The following is a 16,414-nucleotide window of genomic DNA, read 5'->3' on the forward strand; positions in this document are numbered from 1 at the left end:
ATCCCCGGCCAGTGGAGAGGACTGTGTATATCCATTCAAGCTACAAGCAGACGACATGGGAAATCTTTCGTGCAGCCAATTTCAGGAGGATTCTCAAACAGCTACAGTTGCCTCGTCTGCAGTGCTACCTTTATTCATCGGGAACAAACCACGATCCTATCTTGGATCCACGCTGGGATGTTCGTCAAAGCGACACTCTTGAGCGAATGGCCGTTGTTCATCAGGTGGCTGAGTTTTTGGATGCCTTGATCGCTGCAGATGCCCAATGTTGCTGGCCACCAGACGACACTACGACTAACCGATTGTATCAAGTTGTATTCGTGCTCAAACCCCCCTTGACCTGACCCAAGACCCTGCCAATTTATCAAAAAGATCCAACGAATTCCACGATTCGACTACGACCTGATGGTTTGGCCGTGACTTCAGTATGCAGTGCGCCCCTCACGCTCAGCCGAGTGGCTTCGAGTCCCTTCTCCTTACACACCTCTTCCAAGATTTGACCCTGGCCAGCTGGGACAATCTCATCGTCGCCTGCTTCCAGGATCAACGTTCGAAGCCTGGGCCTGATATTTCCAATGTTGCTCAAAGCGGTCTTGCTATCCCACGTCGAACGTAGAAATGGGGCAAGATATCGATACGGCAAGAATTTCTGGGGATACAGTGCGATAAGCATAGCCTTGAGATCCACAAATGGAGTTTCAAGCAACAGGCCAGAGATGCGCCTTATGGCGTCCGGGTTCGATCGAACAAGGTTGTCAACACCAACTGTTGAGGCGCCTGCGCCTATAGACTGGCCCCAAACAACAATGGTACCGGCGTCGGCATCGTAGCGATCCAGCACCCACTTGAATGCAGCGTCCACGTCGAGCTCAATTCCTGGCTGGGAGGCCGTTCCTTGGGATTTCCAAAACCCACGATATGACAGTGCCACTAAGCGATAGTCTCGGTCGTTTTCTCGATTCGATGACAACTTGCGAATGACTGAGGAGAGATGTGGCAGTCTGGGTGGGAGTGAAGAGGCATTCCTGTCATGGGTCAGCATTACACCATGGTCAGTAATCTATGTCTCACCCTTGAAGATACAACACTACGACCTGCCGTTTCCCTGGACTGAGTGGCAGACTTGCACTCGTCATTGATCCCTCCAGCAGCTTAACGATGGTGCCATCAGATGACTTGACGTCGTGCTCTTGCCACCTGACCGGACCACATTGAGTGGCATAGTCCTCGACTTTTTCTGAGCGGGAAAACGGAGGCACCGATGGCATGTAGATGATTTTGTTCTGGAAGATGACCATCATTAAACATTTGTAGGTCCAGAGTGAGGTGAGAAGACCACAAAATACCAGCGGTGGCAGTAAGACACCTGGAATGGATTCAAGGCTGAAATGCCGTCTCTGGCTGATGGTTCCTTGACCTGAAGGTTGCTGGACTCGCCATGGTGCCAATGCAGGTCTTGCTGAGATACATGGAAGTTGTCTGCATAGTGATGGAGAATGGAAACTCCATCTCTTGATGCATCGCATTGATGGTTGGCTTGCTACATGTGAACTGATCCACAAGTAAGTGATGTTGGATAAAGTTGAGGTGAAGTCCTTCTAAAGCTCACGGGCTAATCTGATGAAGACATCTCACAGATCACGTGTCCTGCAACCATTCTGGATGATAATATGGATCACGTGGAGCACGTGAGTTTCATGTCTGGCACATATCACGATGATACAGCCACTGCTCATCATTAGGTACTCATCGCATGGAGATGCTGTAAAGCATATGAAGCACTTGTACAACACATATCATGCTCATACAACCTTTTCCTCATCATCAGGCACTCATCACATGGAGATAATGTGAAGCATCTGGAGCACTTGTCCAACACATATGATGCTCACACAGGCTCTGCTCATCATTAGATACTCATCACATGATATGATGTGAAGCATATGAAGAACTATCCAACACATATCATGCTTATACAACATCTTCTCATCATCATTGGGCTGATATATCCGATCCCCCACAACCATTTGCTCATCATGAGGCACTCCTCACAGGGAGATGATGTGAACAATGAGGCATATGTCTCAGGTGTCTATAACATATCACAGTCCTGCAGCTTTTTGCTCATCATCACAAGAGGGTTATGTGAATCAAATGAAACACCTGGTTTCTGTGTCCAGCATATATCACACCCCTTCCTCATCATGTCTGGGATGTTTTGTGAATCCTGTGGCTTCACGTATCCTCCACCACCACGTGATCGACTCATATATCTCAGCCTCGTGGTCCACGTGACCGACTCATATGCCTCGTGAGTCGTTACGATCTGGAGTTATGATCTGGAAGCAGATCTGAGGGCATCGGAATCCCTGGACTATAAAAAGATCATTTTGCATCTCTTCTCTCAAACAAATTTTCACCTCCACCTCACAACTCCCTCACACAAAGTCCATCATTTCTTCCACTCTTCCCTCATTCTTTAGCACTTCCTTCCTCTATTCAACTACATCCTCTACCATACACAGTCCAACCTTCATTCAAGTCCAAGTCAAGGTGCCTTGTTGATAAAGCAGGCGACTTGAAGGTCGGTCCAAACAGGTCAGCGATCTCAACGCATTGACCTCGATCCCTCAGGACCCAGTCGACTTCGGTCAGAGCAACCCTACTCTCGATATTAGAGCCTCAACTAACATACACACAGCTCTCCTCATCTCCAGAGATATCTATTGCTCTCATTCATTCCTTTCGTTACTGGTCTGATCTTTCGAGACCAGGTCGAAGTCAGAGCAATCTTCCTCTATCTATCAGAGCCTCAACTAACATACACACAGCTCTCCCCATCTGTAGAGATCTCTAGAGATCCCTATTGCTCTTATTTCTTCCTTTCCTCAATAGTCTGATCCTTCGGGACCCAGTCGACTTCGGTCAGAGCAACCTTCCTCTCTCTATTAGAGCCTCAACTAACATACACACAGCTCTCCTCATCTCCAGAGGTCTCAATTCCTCTCATTTATTCCTTTTCTTATTGGTCTGATCTTTCGAGACCAGGTCGACTTTAGTCAGAGCACTCTTCCTCTGTCTATCAGAGCCTCAACTAACGTATACACACAGGTCTCCTCATCTCCAGAGGTCTCTATTCCTCCCGCCTCTTCCATTCCTTATCTTTCAGCCCTCCAACCCCAACATACCTCTCAATACCAGAGACATGCCTTATCTCTCTGCTGACAATATCCTCCTCCACAATCAGCCTGGTCACGACCAGGTCCAAGGCGGGCCAGGAGGAAACAGCTCTTGGGAACGTGAGCAGAGTATGCAAGATCGAACCCGATCTCCTGCTCCAAGCCCAGATGCCTCTTCCCCTTCGAATACAATCGAAGCAAGACCATCTGGGTTCGTACCAGGAACAACGGGAGACGAGATCAATCTCGAATCCCGATTGACTTCCTTGGCTCTCGAGCCGAGGCAAGGCCGTACCCTGGTCAACCTGGGCAGCTTTCGTCGACGGAGCTGTATTTGCCCCATCGACAAAGTTTGTCCAGCAAAGAACGACAATCAATATGATTGCCGCTCTTTGGTTCGTGAACACCAGGAGTGGATGCGCATACAGAACAGGAAAGTCAAACATTGGTTAGTTTTATTCAATTACTCCATTTTGAACAGCACTCACTAAATATCCTTTACACTCAGGCTTCCCACAACCTCAGACCTGGAGGAGATTGTCGGCGAGACGGACGCTGTGGAATTTATAAAATTACTCCAGAAAGTCACGGTGCAACTGGCCCCGGGCCAGAGCCCAAGAGCGCTCCGAAATGCTCTTGTCAATCTACACCGATCAATGGATCGGATGAGAGAAAAAGAAATGACACAACCGGTTCTCGACAATACACACATCATCAATGAGATTGGTCACTTTCTCATCGATGAGAACCTTAGGGAGAGACGAACTGGATTCGTCCCGATGGCCACCATCGAGGACTTGACCAGACTCCACCGAAAGTGGCTGTCTGGCGATCTTGGAGTGAGAGCTAACAGAGGCCTCCTCCACGATGGCAATGGAGGGTTCTCCACCGATCCAGAATGGCCACATAATCGCAGTGACGATTATTTCGGCCATGGACACTTAGTCCCGGCCGAGACCTGGAGAACACGAGCGGAAATGCACCGCGACGGTGCCCACGGACCGCGTGTAGCAGGTATCGCGGGCACCGCCTTTATTGGTGCGCGGTCTATCGTGATGGGGTGTTATGGACCTGAACATAATACGTACGCAGATCGGGACGCAGGATCTACGATCTATTACATGGGTACAGCCCTCCCACGGGAGGACTGTGACAAGGAACCAACCAACGTGAAGGATCCCGTCACATACCCAGACGGTCAGGTCATCGCTTCAAGCACAGGAGCTGGTCCTACCAGTTCCACCAGAGCGATGATCCGATCATCCACGACTGGTCGTCCCGTTCGGGTTTTTCGAGGTTCGCAACTCCCCGAGAACAACCCTTTCCGTCCACCGGAAGGCTATCGATATGATGGTCTCTACCGAGTGGTTGGTTTCCGCCTCCTCAAGAAAGAACGCCAAATCTACGAGTTCACTCTGAAGAGACTCGAGGATACAACCGGGGTGTACGCCCAAGGACCACTGCGACATGCGATGCCACCGCCAAAGGTTTCGAGCGTTCGTGACAAGAAACGAAGATTTCAAGGCAATTCACCCTCCCCAGTCCCTCGCGCATCAAACCCTTGGGGTTCTGAGCGACGCGAAGATAAGCGCGTGCGAAACCATATCACTATGGCTGAGTGAGTGGGAGGATCTTGGTTGAGAATATAGTTTTCAACAACATACAAGTCAAGGTAAGTCATTGATGGAGTTGGACTTCGGGTCTATCACTTATTCTAACTTCTTCCAGGCTATCTTACACCCTTCGAGCTGACCTATTTCTAATGGGCGGATTTTCTTGGACAGCATGTCCCTACTTACACATTTTAATACCTTGGGGATGGATGGTTGGATGGGTGAAACTTGGATTGATCGACCTTATGATTTCTTCATGCTAGATGGGAACTGGCTTGAAGAGCTTTCTTTTCTCGATGAGTGCTCTTTGAGCGGCATCATTGGAGTTAGCGGGAAGGGTGCATACAGCAATCCTCAGCCTCACGGGCTTTGAGATCGACTTGCTGACTGGCGGGATTTTTTCTTGGTTAACTTGGTGGACTTGGATGACGACTTGACCCTGACACAAACTACCTATGGGGGTGGGAGTTGGGTGTCTTTCTTTACCTTTCTCTTGGTTATGAAAGTCATGTTTATGAAGTTATGATGGAACGTTGCGGGTGTCGAGCCCGATATGGATAGCATGCATTTTACGGGATGATGGTTCCTTGAGCACAGTACCTACCTACCTACTTGAGCATTGATGATACTCAAGTAAACTTAATACGATTGCATGACATCTAATGCATGAAATCACGCACATGAGGATTCCAGTGTCTCAACCGTGAATTAAACTGGTGATCGTAAAATACAGTACATCGTGGGCTAGATTAGATCAAATCAGACCAGGCCGGGCCCATCAGGTATATATCATCATTCGGTCATTTGCTAAAAGTACATAGTTCTGTATTCAAGGGATTATGTCATATCAATTCCCTTCTTCTCTTTCTCTTGCTTGACATTACTCGCTCCTCGAGTAACACTTCTCAGATTCCCAAATGTCAATACATCGCCGATTCTGCGTTTTCCTGAGAACAGCATGACGAGACGATCGATACCGCATCCCCATCCACCTGTCGGAGGGAGACCCCATTCGAGAGCTTCAAGGTATGATTCATCTGGTGGAGTTATTTCAGAGTCGATAGCGGGGTTTTTCGAAGGCGATGATGAGGACGAGGGTGATGTGGGTGGTTGTTGACGAGCATAGAATTGTTGATCAGTGAACTTCTTTCGCTGTTCAAACGGAGAATTCTCCTCTTCGTAACAATTGACGACTTCCTTTCCAGAGATGAATAGTTCGGCACGAGCGGCAACCGAAGTGAAGGTTGAGAGGGTGGGATGTTTGAATGATTTGGCTAGTGGGGAGAGACATTCAGGAATATTGATGATCCAAGTTGGAGTGTGCAGAGATCGAGGTTCGAGATAGATGGAGGATAGAGTGTCGAGAAGGCGTGGGATGTTGGCATGAGATGGTAGAGGAATAGATTTTGTTTCGAATATAGTGAGAAGTTCAGCGTGAGCTGTGGGGGAAGTGAGGTCGGGGAGGGTTTGGTCGAGGGCTTCGTTCAAGGCGGGGATGAAGTCGATGACTTGGTACTCTCCTTGTATGGTTCCTAGAAGAGATAGGGTTTCTGGCGACTGGACAAATCCTGAAGATTGGACTGTCTGAGCCATTGCAGCGAGAAGATCTTGAGTATATTCCATGAGTTGTGGCAGATCATGACGCACGGCGTAGAATTCGCAGGTTGAGAATTCAGGGTTGTGCGTCTTGTCAAGACCTTCGTTTCGAAAGGAGGGGCCAATCTCAAAGACACGATCCATCCCTCCTACAATCAACCTCTTAAGCCAGAGCTCAGGTGCAATGCGGAGGTTGAGGATACGATCAGGAAACTCGGTCGCGTAGGTCTCGAATGGTCGAGCAACGGCTCCGCTTGCAAGGCCAGATAAGATAGGTGTCTGCACTTCCACAAAGGACTTTTGTACAAAGAAGTCGCGCATGGTCTTGGTGATGAGAGATCGAAGCTTGAATGTCTCGATTACTTCTGGATCGGTGAGCATTTCGAGATGACGAGGGTGGAACTGTCCCTCTGCAGCTTCGCTCGTCGCAAACCCTCGTTGTTCGACGGGGAATCGGTTCAGACATGGCGATTGGATCTCTGGAAGACTGGTGGCCTTGACTGAGACTTGGCCATTTTTGGCGCGATATGGTGGACTTGCGTTGATAGCTGGGAATGTATCAGTTTAAATGGGAGAGTGGGATCAATGGCAGGAAGGCTCACCAATCCAATCACCACGTCGAGCGAGGTGAGTGGTCTTTTTGAATTCATCCTTGGAGATCCCTTGCGACTCAAAGGCTGAATATGAGAGGATGACTTGGAGCTTTACTTGATCCTCAACAAGGTCAATAAAGACAAGCTTGGATCCACTGGTTCGGATAGAGGTAATTCGGCCAAACACTTGGATGAGATCCTCCTCTTTGACTGGTGGGGGTCCATCGCTCGTGGGGACGGTATCCACTTCTAGAGCAAGTGATTTGACACTCCTGCTCTTGGATGTGTGCGCATATCGAGGATACAAGTTCTTGCCAGAGGCGTGTAGCTCTTCAGCTCGTTCCTGAACTTCTTTGGTCGAGTATTGGGATTGATCAGTTGATTTGGGAATTGCAAAGCGTGGAGTGCACGTGTAACATCTTGATTGTGCAAGGCATGGTGGGTTTGTGCTCGAAGGCTTCCAAGGGAGGTCTCTCAAGGATCTGTTCTTCCAGTATTAGTGAATTGAAAATTTCTCACAGACAAAAACGTTGGAATGGTAAGGAATTGAGAGGGTATCCGACAATATGAGTGGTAGTGATCATTACAGGCCGAAACCAGCATCACTCGCAGCGGTTCTTCTGCATTGTCTCTTCATTTTAAAATATGCATGTAACGAACGGAGGATTGGATATGAGATTCTGCGACATACCTTTGGCACAGAGAGCCATGGCCGAGTTGCAGTGCCCGACATATGAGCCTGCTGGACATGGAGAATGCGACATTGATCACGAGGAACAATGCTTGTCGACCAAAGACGTGAGACTCAGGTGTCTATGGAAACATGAGATGAGGTGCAGTTCCAAAAAATTGATGGACAACGTCGGCGTAACTTCGGTCAATTCCCAAATAGGAAATGGAAATTGAGAACCAACGTCGTTCATCTTCATTCATCTCTCCACAACTTCAACGTTGATCAACCTCAGCTCCAATCATCACCAACGACGACAGTATTGACATTCTATCTCTCAGTCTTTGCGATATACTAGGATTCATTCTTGGGTAGCTATCACCCTTTCCTGTCTCGCATCCTCCCATCTACCACCTACCCCATCATGTCGTTCCTATTTGGAGGCGGACGGCCGCAGCCATCATCAGCAGAAAAGATTGCTGCAGTGGAAACCGAGATGGAAATGGTCTCAGACATGTTCAGCAGGTACAAAAATACAAGCGCATAGTTGCTGCTCTCAGACTAACCCATCCATCACCATCAGATTGACCCAATCATGCCTCCAGAAATGCGTTCCCGCCGACTATCGCGAAGCCGACCTGAGCAAAGGCGAGAGTGTCTGCCTTGACCGCTGTGTATCCAAGTTCTTCGAGGTCAACATCAAGGTTTCAGAGAAGATGCAAAACGCTGCTGCTGGCGCCCAGGCCAGTGGCGGTGGCGGCGGAATGTTTGGAATGTAATCAATATCGGAGAAATATCAATCGTCTAGATGGATAAATTATTCCGTCTTTGTATGACGAGGTATCAAAAAGCTTCGATGACAGTCTTGTTAATGGACTATCCCCGGTTTTCGACGTTGGGAAAACCATGTGTATATTATTTTACAAACACTCGTCACCAAGGACCACAATGCCGCTTCGTTTGATTTCCCAACATCATACAAGATGCTTGCGGTTGAGGTACATAGATGTGTCGGCACAGATACAATCAACACAGACAATTCACTCCAAGCGCCATGCTCAATTCCAACACCTCATCATCCATCCGTTATAACTTGCTCACTGTCATCGTACGTCGCGGTCTCCTTTCGAGTTGCCAATGAACTGAGCAGTCGTTGATACCACGGCTCTGAAGAAGGCTTTTCATCGCCAATGAGTTTCTTGATCTTGGCTTCGATCGCCACGACATTCCTTTCGAAATCATTCACGCCATCCTCAGCCTCCTGCATGCGAGACTGCAAAGCATCAAGCTCGTAATCCAGTTTAGCCCCAAGCATTTCAACTCTGCGGAAACTCTCAGTCAAGCCGGATTTCTCGTGTGAGACCACATCTGAAGACGTAGCTTGATGGGCCTGGTAGTCATCCAGCCTCTGGTAGTACATCTCGTTCAGTTGATTCAAATGTTCATGCGCAAGGTGGTCTAGGTGTTCCACGTGTGCCACACGATCTTCCGTGTAGGGGATCAGGCCTTGCTGAATCCTTTGAATGCGATTGGCTTTTCTGATTGCTCCTGCAACCACCGCATCCCGTTCGGCCAGCGCATTGGTCAAATCCCCTTCAATTGGCCCTGCTGGCACTCTATCGTCCAACACCTTCTCGCCAAAATCAGACACCGCATTCTCAACTAGACTGAATGACAATTGGCGATTGATTCGTTCTGTTCGAGGATTGGGCCCTTGCCGCATTTGTATATGTACTGCACTGGCAGATCGTCGGAGTGCTTTACTGGTAAACCCTTTGTAAGGAAGATCCGCTGAGAAGTTTCGGTAAATGTCGGCCTTGAACTCATTGCGTATGTCTGCTAGTTCGCTGTTGACCTTTCGCCGTCGAGGCGAGTCTCCTTGAAGAGCAGGTCGGAGCTGTTCGCGATGGCCGGGAAGACGTTTCTCATAGTCGGTGGTCGTTCGTCGGAGTTGTTCGCGAGTCTTTTTAGGTGATTTTGCCTCCGCTTCGAGTAGCGCCATGTCGAGAGCCGTGGGTCCTGATGGCTGCGAGATCAACGGTGGCCGCAGAGAGTGGTCTCGGTTGTGAAAATATGGATCCCGCAGAGCCATTTGTTCCGCCGCTGTTGCGCTTTCAACCCACTCAGCATGGGCTTCATTGGTGGTCGTGCGGTGCACATGTGGTTTCAGACCGGGCACAGCACCTCGAATCCGGTTGCGACTCGACTTTATCTCTTGAGTTTGGGTGGTGAGGCTTGTGTCAGTGCGCTCGAGAACACCCCCATCGAGCGAGTCGTGATGATTTGATGTCCAAAGAAAGTTACCTTGGTCGTCGGTGCTGAAGATCCTCCCATTTAGATCGTCGGTAGGTTTGCTAAACATGTCGGCTGACTTGACTGGCTTGCCTTGCCACAACCATTTCATCCTTGGGCCCGTCACAACCTGAGAAAATATCTCGATGTCCATAGTTTCCGCGTCCGAGATCCCAACCTTGTCGCGAGACCCCACAATTCCCATCACCATTTCACCTCCCTTGCCCGACAATTCTGCCACGGTGGACTTTACCGCTTTGGCCGCGTTCCACCCTTCTCCCGCTGCACTTTTGGCTGTGGCACGATGCAAACGGTCAAGAGTCTCACGATCAAGTCGTCGGGTCCTCTCCACTTTTTGTCCCTTTTGGAAATGTCCGATCGCTCTCTTCATGGAGACTGTATCCAAGACCTCTTTACCCACAGGAGACCCAAAGACTTTGAGTCGGTTGTAGGCTCCAAGCAGCAAGCCGAGCAAAGCGGCTACAGTGGTGGGACCTAGCACACCGTCGCTCGGTTCGACATTGTAGAAATATGTCCCAATGTCAGTCCACCAATCACTGATAGCCTTTTCTGTAACATCACACAGAAGGCCATCAGCATATGTCGGTTGTAGCTTGTCGTACATGACCAATGCTGTTTGGCAAATCCGTACCAACTCCATAACCGATTGATATAATGGCACCGCTTCGCTCGTTCGATACAGATGATGGTACTTTGCTATCGTACTAGGTTGCGGTGGCTGCACATTGATCGCAGCTCTGCCCGAACAGCCCATCCGCTTCAAGTTCTCATTGACGATGAAATCTTCACGATGTTTCCTTACATTTCCGTCTGGTATTGCAATGACGGTCAGGGTGGATGGGAAATTGCTCAGGTTCGTGACCATCAGTGTGCCCAAAGGCGTATCCTTCTCCTTGGCATGGAATTGAGATACTGCCTGGAAGTATATCTGCAGTCTTGGAGACCATGAACTTTCGTCACTTGGAGCCGACAAGACATTGACCAGGATCGTGTGAGATGGATCACCGGTATATGTACAGATGAGAAAGGTGGGATGCGTCCTTGAACAGGCCCACTGTTCTACCAGATACATTTCATACCCTTGGAGAGTTTTCCATCTTCCGATGACATCTGTAGCTGGATCCTCTTCCAGGTACCGGAAAGCCACGGGATCTTGGAAAACCAGTCGCTTGCGGTTTTGGCCGACTTTGGTCTTCAGCGTAGCCGAGAGGGGACTGTTTTCTTTGGTCGCAGCGCTGTCGGGTGCGTCTTCAACATCTTTAGTGCTAGCTCTTGTCGGGACTTCCTGGATTGCAGATGAATACGATGGAGGTTGATATGTGGTAGTTAGCCCTGCTGGAGAGTATGTCATGGTGGCTTTCCAGCCACGCGCGGGCTGGGAATAATCTAAAGATGCAACAGAGGTGAAAGAGTCATCATAAGCCTGCACATACAGCGTGAGATGATGTTCCAAAATGCATTTCCAGTATTGACGAGATAGCAGAGTTGCAAATCAAACACGATGTTGGTGATTCCATCGTTGCCTTTGATGTTGGCAGGTGACCTGCAGCTAGTGGCATAAGGTTTCACCGTAGTATGTCACGTCATCATCTGTCAGGCTGATACGGTGAACATTTAATCTCTTATACGCTGAACCTGCCACCGAGATCAATCAACGCATGACCTTCTGATTGACCCCTCGTTCCACAACCACCCAGCTAGAGTTAAACAACGACTATCTTGGACGAGAGACTTTGACGAGAACGCCAAACCAAGCCATCCAAGCCAACATTTCTGCCAACTCGGACCCCTTACCTCGCGAGAGCCGGAATGAGTCACCCCACCAGCCATTGCAGTTGATATCCGATATCTTGACCGCCTCCGGCTGGCACCGAGACCATGGACGCCATCCAGAAGGAGCATGATAAGATTTGGAACATCAGTAAACAGAACAAGACGATCGGACATGTTGACGACATTATCAAGGCGCTTCAGAAGGCGCGTGATACTATCGGCAATGACCCAAGTTCGAGAGCCATGACTCTGGCCACGCTTCAGAATCCAGTCAAGGCGTCCTTCGATGGCATGTTTTCCAACCTCAAAGATGCACATGGTGGGCATAATAAATACACAAGAGCATTGGACAAGGTGTTCAAAGAGAAAGTCCCTAGCAACGAAATTGATGCTCTATCCTCTCAATCGACCCTGATCAACCGTTCGATTTACCTACACCTGCTCCGAGAAGGTCTGTTTGATGTCGCCGCAACTCTACACGAGGAAGCGACGGCACGCCAAACCATTCAACAAGAGGCTGCTAGAAACCTGGGGTTGGATGTCCCCATGGATCACCCACTTGGCCTCGACAAGACCTCGGAAGAAAATATGCACTGGCAGGAACAGTTCTCCAACATGTATCACATCCTGAAAGAGCTGGAGGAGAATCGAAATTTACAACCCGCTATAGAATGGGCAAGGGCGAACGCATCAGAGCTGGAGGCTCGTGGCAGTAATCTGGAGTTTGAATTGTGCCGGTTACAATTTGTGAGCTTGTTCCTGGAGCAGCGTGAGGGAGACACACATGACTTTGCGGGCCCTCTGCGAGCTTTGGAATATGCGCAAGGCGACTTTCAATCTTTTCGCGGGCGATACTTGGTTGAGATCCAACAGCTACTTGGAGCAATTCCCTTCTACTCGAACCTGGAAGAATCGCCGTACAACACGCGTTTCAATAATGTAACAAATTGGAAGGATGTCGCGAACTCATTCACCAGAGAGTTTTGTTCATTGTTGAAATTGTCGGCAGACTCGCCTCTCTATGTCGCCGCTACGGCTGGAGCCATTGCTCTACCCACGCTGATGAAGCTGCAGACCATCCAGAAGCAGAAACGGACGGAATGGACATCGCAGGACGAATTACCAGTCGAGACACCACTCCCTCCAAACTACAGATTCCACTCTATCTTTGTCTGCCCGGTATCGAAGGAACAGACCACTGACCAAAACCCTCCGATGATGTTACCTTGTTGTCATGTCATCGCCCAAGAGTCGCTTCAAAGGCTATCCAAAGGCGCCAAGTTCAAGTGTCCGTATTGCCCAATCGAAAGTCACCCCAAGGATGCGAAAAGGGTGTTCTTGTGATGGTTTGCTCTAGAGAATTGAAGCGCTCATCACGAACATGAATGCATGGGATTGGAGTTGCAATTGGAACCATGGGCATTTGTACCGATTACATGAACAGATATCTGATCCTGGCGAATTTGAACTTAGCGACTGATGAATCTAGGCGGCCAGGCGTTAAGGATGGTTTGCAGATGGATATCCATTCGCAATGACACAGGTATATCAGGCAGCCCTGATCGTGGGAGTAAATGGCTATATCCTGTTTCGCCTCTCAACTGAATTGTCTTGAATTTATTGTTTTCTTGAGCTCTTGCAATGATTCGAGATTTATACAAGACATTCGGAGTTTTCATTTGACGGCACAGAGATCCTCTTAGACGACCCAATGACAGACTACAACAGCGAACGATGATTGAAGCTCTATGCATCAGGCACCAAATTGGCAGCAAGGTGTACCTGCATCTTTTGGTTTTCTCCACTGACATGCATGGCCTTCACACCATCTTCTCTCGCTTCGCCAACTAGCTTGAACGACTCTCAAAAAAATAATGCTGCTGTCGTAGTTACTTCTGCCTATGCGACGACTGCTCTAGTTGCCTTGTAAAGGTAGACAATTACGACTGTTTGCCTACCTAGGTACCTACTCATGGTTAGGTACACAAATCGCAAACTCGAGTTTGCATTGCGTCAGCAACTTACGAGTCAGAGGTGGAAAGATCGACCCAGAAAACCTCCCGTGCCTCCTCTTTCCTCACATGCTACTTGCTCATCTAAGTACGGAGTAGGTAGTTTCTCGGCCCCAGGCAGGGGAAAGAGCTACAAAATGATCGGCCGAGGGGGCCCAAGCACACCAAGAGAAATATACCCCCGTCATGCCTGGCGTCCAAAGACAAGGACCTAGGCAGCGAGACATGGGGTACAACATTGACTCACAAGAGGAGATGTGTCCAGTCACAATGTCCACAGATCAAGATGGAGGGTTGAAATTGGATGCTAAGGACAAGGTAAAGAGGGGAGACGAGGGCCGAAGGGGCCTTGGGGCGGAAATGGTTGCATAAGGTCACATGCTCACGCACCACTTACGCGAGTCTGAGAGTCTCAAGGCAACGCGGGAGGCGCGTCCCAGTCTTCCGGCTTCATCCCAACCCAATCCGGTTCTCTTTTTTGGTCCTGTTGGAGCTGTTACATTTTAGCTCTCCTACAGCCTAATGATGCCAGCCAAAATGCCCATGTCCGTCGACTGCTGGCTGCTGCCATGTCCCGTCCAGGAGCTCTCCCTGTTTCTTTCATTTTCTCCTCTCTCTCTCTCTCTCTCTGTGGCCGTTCGCCTTCTCTCTGTGTTGTGATTTGACATTGACTGGCCAACATCATTAGCCAGGCAACGTTGCTTCCTTTGAGTTTCAGTTTTTTGGCTTTTTAACCAACTCATTCGATGCTGTGATCTGCTTCCCTTCCTTTTTGATACTAACATATAGGGTCGACCGTTCTTCTGTAGACAACTGAACTACAGCCAAAGTTGTTGGATCGACCTGACCCAATCTCTGCATTATGTTCAGTACCAGCAGAAACCATCGTCCATCCGACAGCTTCTCATCTCGCTATGGCGCTGGCAAGTCCAGAAAACCGCCATCTTCATATCGAGAGCACTCTATCTCTCGTGGCCTGCGTCGATCTGACTCTGCCGAGTCAACCAGACGAGGAGATCATTCAACCACAGGTCCTCCTGTGAGCGAGTAAGTGCTGCTATCCCTCTCGAGACTCCCATGGCTAATGGATTCATTGTCAAGCTCCCTCACCTCTCCCATTGTCACCATCTGCGTTGGTCACGAGCAACGACTCTTTGCCGGCCATCAAGATATCATAACTCGATCCCCATTCTTTGAAGCTGCATGCCGAGAGCAGTTCTTCCAGGGCAACACACGAAGAATCACCCTACCCGACGAACATCCAGAAGTTCTCTCTGCGGTTCTCGAGTATCTATACAAGGGAGACTATTATCCCAAGCTGCTTCACAATAAAAGGAGGGACATCTGGGAGATTGAAGACGAAGGGAAAGATCCAAAAAGTACCATCTACCACCATGCCACTAAACAGACTGTCTTGAAGGATACCTTCATCTAGTATGCACCCCCCTTAATGTTCATCTATGTTCATTTCACTGACTCCCTCCCAGCTGCTCCGCCCAACGCTACGGCCTCGAAGAACTCCAACGTCTAGCCCTCCGCAAACAAGGCTTGCGACACGGCATGCAGATCTCAACCATTCTTGCTTCTGCTCGCTGGGCATATCAGAATACCCCGGACACGGATTCCAAACTTCGAGCCCAATATCTCACCCTCATAATCCGTTCTCGCAACAATTTTAAGAAGAGCGGGACCATGAAACTCGAAATGGAGCAAGGAGGAACTATGTTCTTTGACCTGTTTGTGGCCATGTGCAACCATATTGTAAGTTTATTGTTCTCTGCGTATCTTAAACTCGAACATTGATACTGACTTGCCAAGGACGATCTACGAACTGTTCGATCACCATTCACCTCACCATTCACCCGCTAGACCACCTTGTTCAAGGCCAACATCTAGCTTGTGGAGCTTGAAATCCTTTACACTGGAGTGTCCCCAATGTCCTCAACTCCTCACTCTCACCTATCTACTCATACTCTTCGCAATGGCGGACCGGGGTCCAAAACTGGATCTCTGACTCTTTTTGCTTGTATCACTACTCACCTCGGGGAGAATCCGCCTTCCCACCCATGACTCCAAAGCTTGTCATGGGATTGGCCGTGGCATACCTGCTCCATGGCAAAGGCATCACATCGTGCCTCTTGATTGGTTTGTACTGCTATATTACAGAATGTAAACCACCTTTCGGGTTGTTTCTTTGTCATCTGGATACGTCTCAAGGGAATAGGAAGGCGTCCTGGATATCATGATACCTGTTGCTAGATATGTATATTCCTATTTCTCAATATCATACGAAATTGCCAAGGTCGTAGAGTCCGTTCTTTGTATTGGAGCCAGCCAGTCGTTAGCCTAATAAGTACATAAGTACATGATAACACTACTTACAGGATAGTCAGCTGCCATGTTTGGAGATAGGCAGCAGAGCACCTGACCAGGCGCTACACACCCTGTAACAAATCCGATCTGGGTACGAGTCGTTTTCACCTCTACCCGACCTAAGAGCTGCGTCCCACCCTCAAGCCATCGTAGGCACCCTCCCCCCCTTCCCCCTCCCCGGTGGCTCTCGTCTGTCTAGGCCGTTAAGCCATGAGTCGGACGCCGGACAGGACGGAGCCAGGCAGGAGAGAGACTTAAAGTGGCACTAGTTTGGAAAGGTAATCTTGACAGT

At 49.1% G+C, this 16,414-nt stretch overlaps 7 protein-coding genes across 7 annotated transcripts; 4 read left to right on the forward strand and 3 right to left on the reverse strand.

Annotated features, from left to right (window-relative positions):
• Positions 1-76: 76 nt before the first annotated feature.
• Positions 77-1,567, reverse strand: PV10_00686 (uncharacterized protein). The gene is made up of 2 exons (XM_016364797.1): positions 1,072-1,567; positions 77-1,025 (listed from the first exon to the last, which is right to left on the reverse strand). Exons 1-2 carry the CDS (start codon positions 1,524-1,526, stop codon positions 365-367), a joined length of 1,116 nt encoding a protein of 371 aa, XP_016228446.1. The 5' UTR covers positions 1,527-1,567; the 3' UTR covers positions 77-364.
• A 1,264-nt stretch (positions 1,568-2,831) lies between these two features.
• On the forward strand, positions 2,832-5,409 carry PV10_00687 (uncharacterized protein). The gene is made up of 5 exons (XM_016364798.1): positions 2,832-2,924; positions 2,976-3,058; positions 3,112-3,627; positions 3,688-4,851; positions 4,908-5,409. Exons 3-4 carry the CDS (start codon positions 3,206-3,208, stop codon positions 4,799-4,801), a joined length of 1,536 nt encoding a protein of 511 aa, XP_016228447.1. The 5' UTR covers positions 2,832-2,924; positions 2,976-3,058; positions 3,112-3,205; the 3' UTR covers positions 4,802-4,851; positions 4,908-5,409.
• A 115-nt stretch (positions 5,410-5,524) lies between these two features.
• On the reverse strand, positions 5,525-7,782 carry PV10_00688 (lysine-tRNA ligase). Its single transcript, XM_016364799.1, has 3 exons — positions 7,673-7,782; positions 6,991-7,463; positions 5,525-6,936 (listed from the first exon to the last, which is right to left on the reverse strand). The coding sequence occupies exons 1-3, from the start codon at positions 7,729-7,731 to the stop codon at positions 5,630-5,632; spliced, it is 1,839 nt and encodes a 612-aa protein (XP_016228448.1). The 5' UTR covers positions 7,732-7,782; the 3' UTR covers positions 5,525-5,629.
• A 142-nt stretch (positions 7,783-7,924) lies between these two features.
• Positions 7,925-8,742, forward strand: PV10_00689 (mitochondrial import inner membrane translocase subunit tim10). Its single transcript, XM_016364800.1, has 2 exons — positions 7,925-8,176; positions 8,235-8,742. Exons 1-2 carry the CDS (start codon positions 8,076-8,078, stop codon positions 8,428-8,430), a joined length of 297 nt encoding a protein of 98 aa, XP_016228449.1. The 5' UTR covers positions 7,925-8,075; the 3' UTR covers positions 8,431-8,742.
• On the reverse strand, positions 8,534-11,447 carry PV10_00690 (uncharacterized protein). Its single transcript, XM_016364801.1, has one exon. The coding sequence runs from the start codon at positions 11,313-11,315 to the stop codon at positions 8,727-8,729; it is 2,589 nt and encodes an 862-aa protein (XP_016228450.1). The 5' UTR covers positions 11,316-11,447; the 3' UTR covers positions 8,534-8,726.
• Positions 11,448-11,842: 395 nt separating this feature from the next.
• PV10_00691 (uncharacterized protein) lies at positions 11,843-13,081 on the forward strand (the record flags this gene model as incomplete). The annotated part of the gene is made up of 1 exon (XM_016364802.1): positions 11,843-13,081. The coding sequence occupies one exon, from the start codon at positions 11,843-11,845 to the stop codon at positions 13,079-13,081; it is 1,239 nt and encodes a 412-aa protein (XP_016228451.1).
• Positions 13,082-14,611: 1,530 nt separating this feature from the next.
• Positions 14,612-15,618, forward strand: PV10_00692 (uncharacterized protein; the record flags this gene model as incomplete). The annotated part of the gene is made up of 4 exons (XM_016364803.1): positions 14,612-14,796; positions 14,851-15,183; positions 15,237-15,510; positions 15,568-15,618. The coding sequence occupies 4 exons, from the start codon at positions 14,612-14,614 to the stop codon at positions 15,616-15,618; spliced, it is 843 nt and encodes a 280-aa protein (XP_016228452.1).
• Between the last annotated feature and the right edge of the window lie 796 nt (positions 15,619-16,414).

This window comes from Exophiala mesophila (genome assembly GCF_000836275.1).
Source record: "Exophiala mesophila strain CBS 40295 unplaced genomic scaffold supercont1.1, whole genome shotgun sequence".
Classification (NCBI taxonomy): domain Eukaryota; kingdom Fungi; phylum Ascomycota; class Eurotiomycetes; order Chaetothyriales; family Herpotrichiellaceae; genus Exophiala; species Exophiala mesophila.

Coding starts and splice junctions, on each gene's coding strand:
- PV10_00686 (XM_016364797.1), bottom strand. CDS start 1,526: ATGCGATGCATCAAGAGATGGAGTTTCCATTCTCCATCACTATGCAGA. Junction 1,026..1,071: donor GTAGTGTTGTATCTTCAAGG/GTGAGACATAGA, acceptor GACCCATGACAG/GAATGCCTCTTCACTCCCAC.
- PV10_00687 (XM_016364798.1), top strand. CDS start 3,206: ATGCCTTATCTCTCTGCTGACAATATCCTCCTCCACAATCAGCCTGGT. Junction 3,628..3,687: donor AACAGGAAAGTCAAACATTG/GTTAGTTTTATT, acceptor CTTTACACTCAG/GCTTCCCACAACCTCAGACC.
- PV10_00688 (XM_016364799.1), bottom strand. CDS start 7,731: ATGTCCAGCAGGCTCATATGTCGGGCACTGCAACTCGGCCATGGCTCT. Junction 7,464..7,672: donor CATGGCTCTCTGTGCCAAAG/GTATGTCGCAGA, acceptor CTGGAAGAACAG/ATCCTTGAGAGACCTCCCTT. Junction 6,937..6,990: donor TCGACGTGGTGATTGGATTG/GTGAGCCTTCCT, acceptor ATACATTCCCAG/CTATCAACGCAAGTCCACCA.
- PV10_00689 (XM_016364800.1), top strand. CDS start 8,076: ATGTCGTTCCTATTTGGAGGCGGACGGCCGCAGCCATCATCAGCAGAA. Junction 8,177..8,234: donor GTCTCAGACATGTTCAGCAG/GTACAAAAATAC, acceptor CATCACCATCAG/ATTGACCCAATCATGCCTCC.
- PV10_00690 (XM_016364801.1), bottom strand. CDS start 11,315: ATGACATACTCTCCAGCAGGGCTAACTACCACATATCAACCTCCATCG.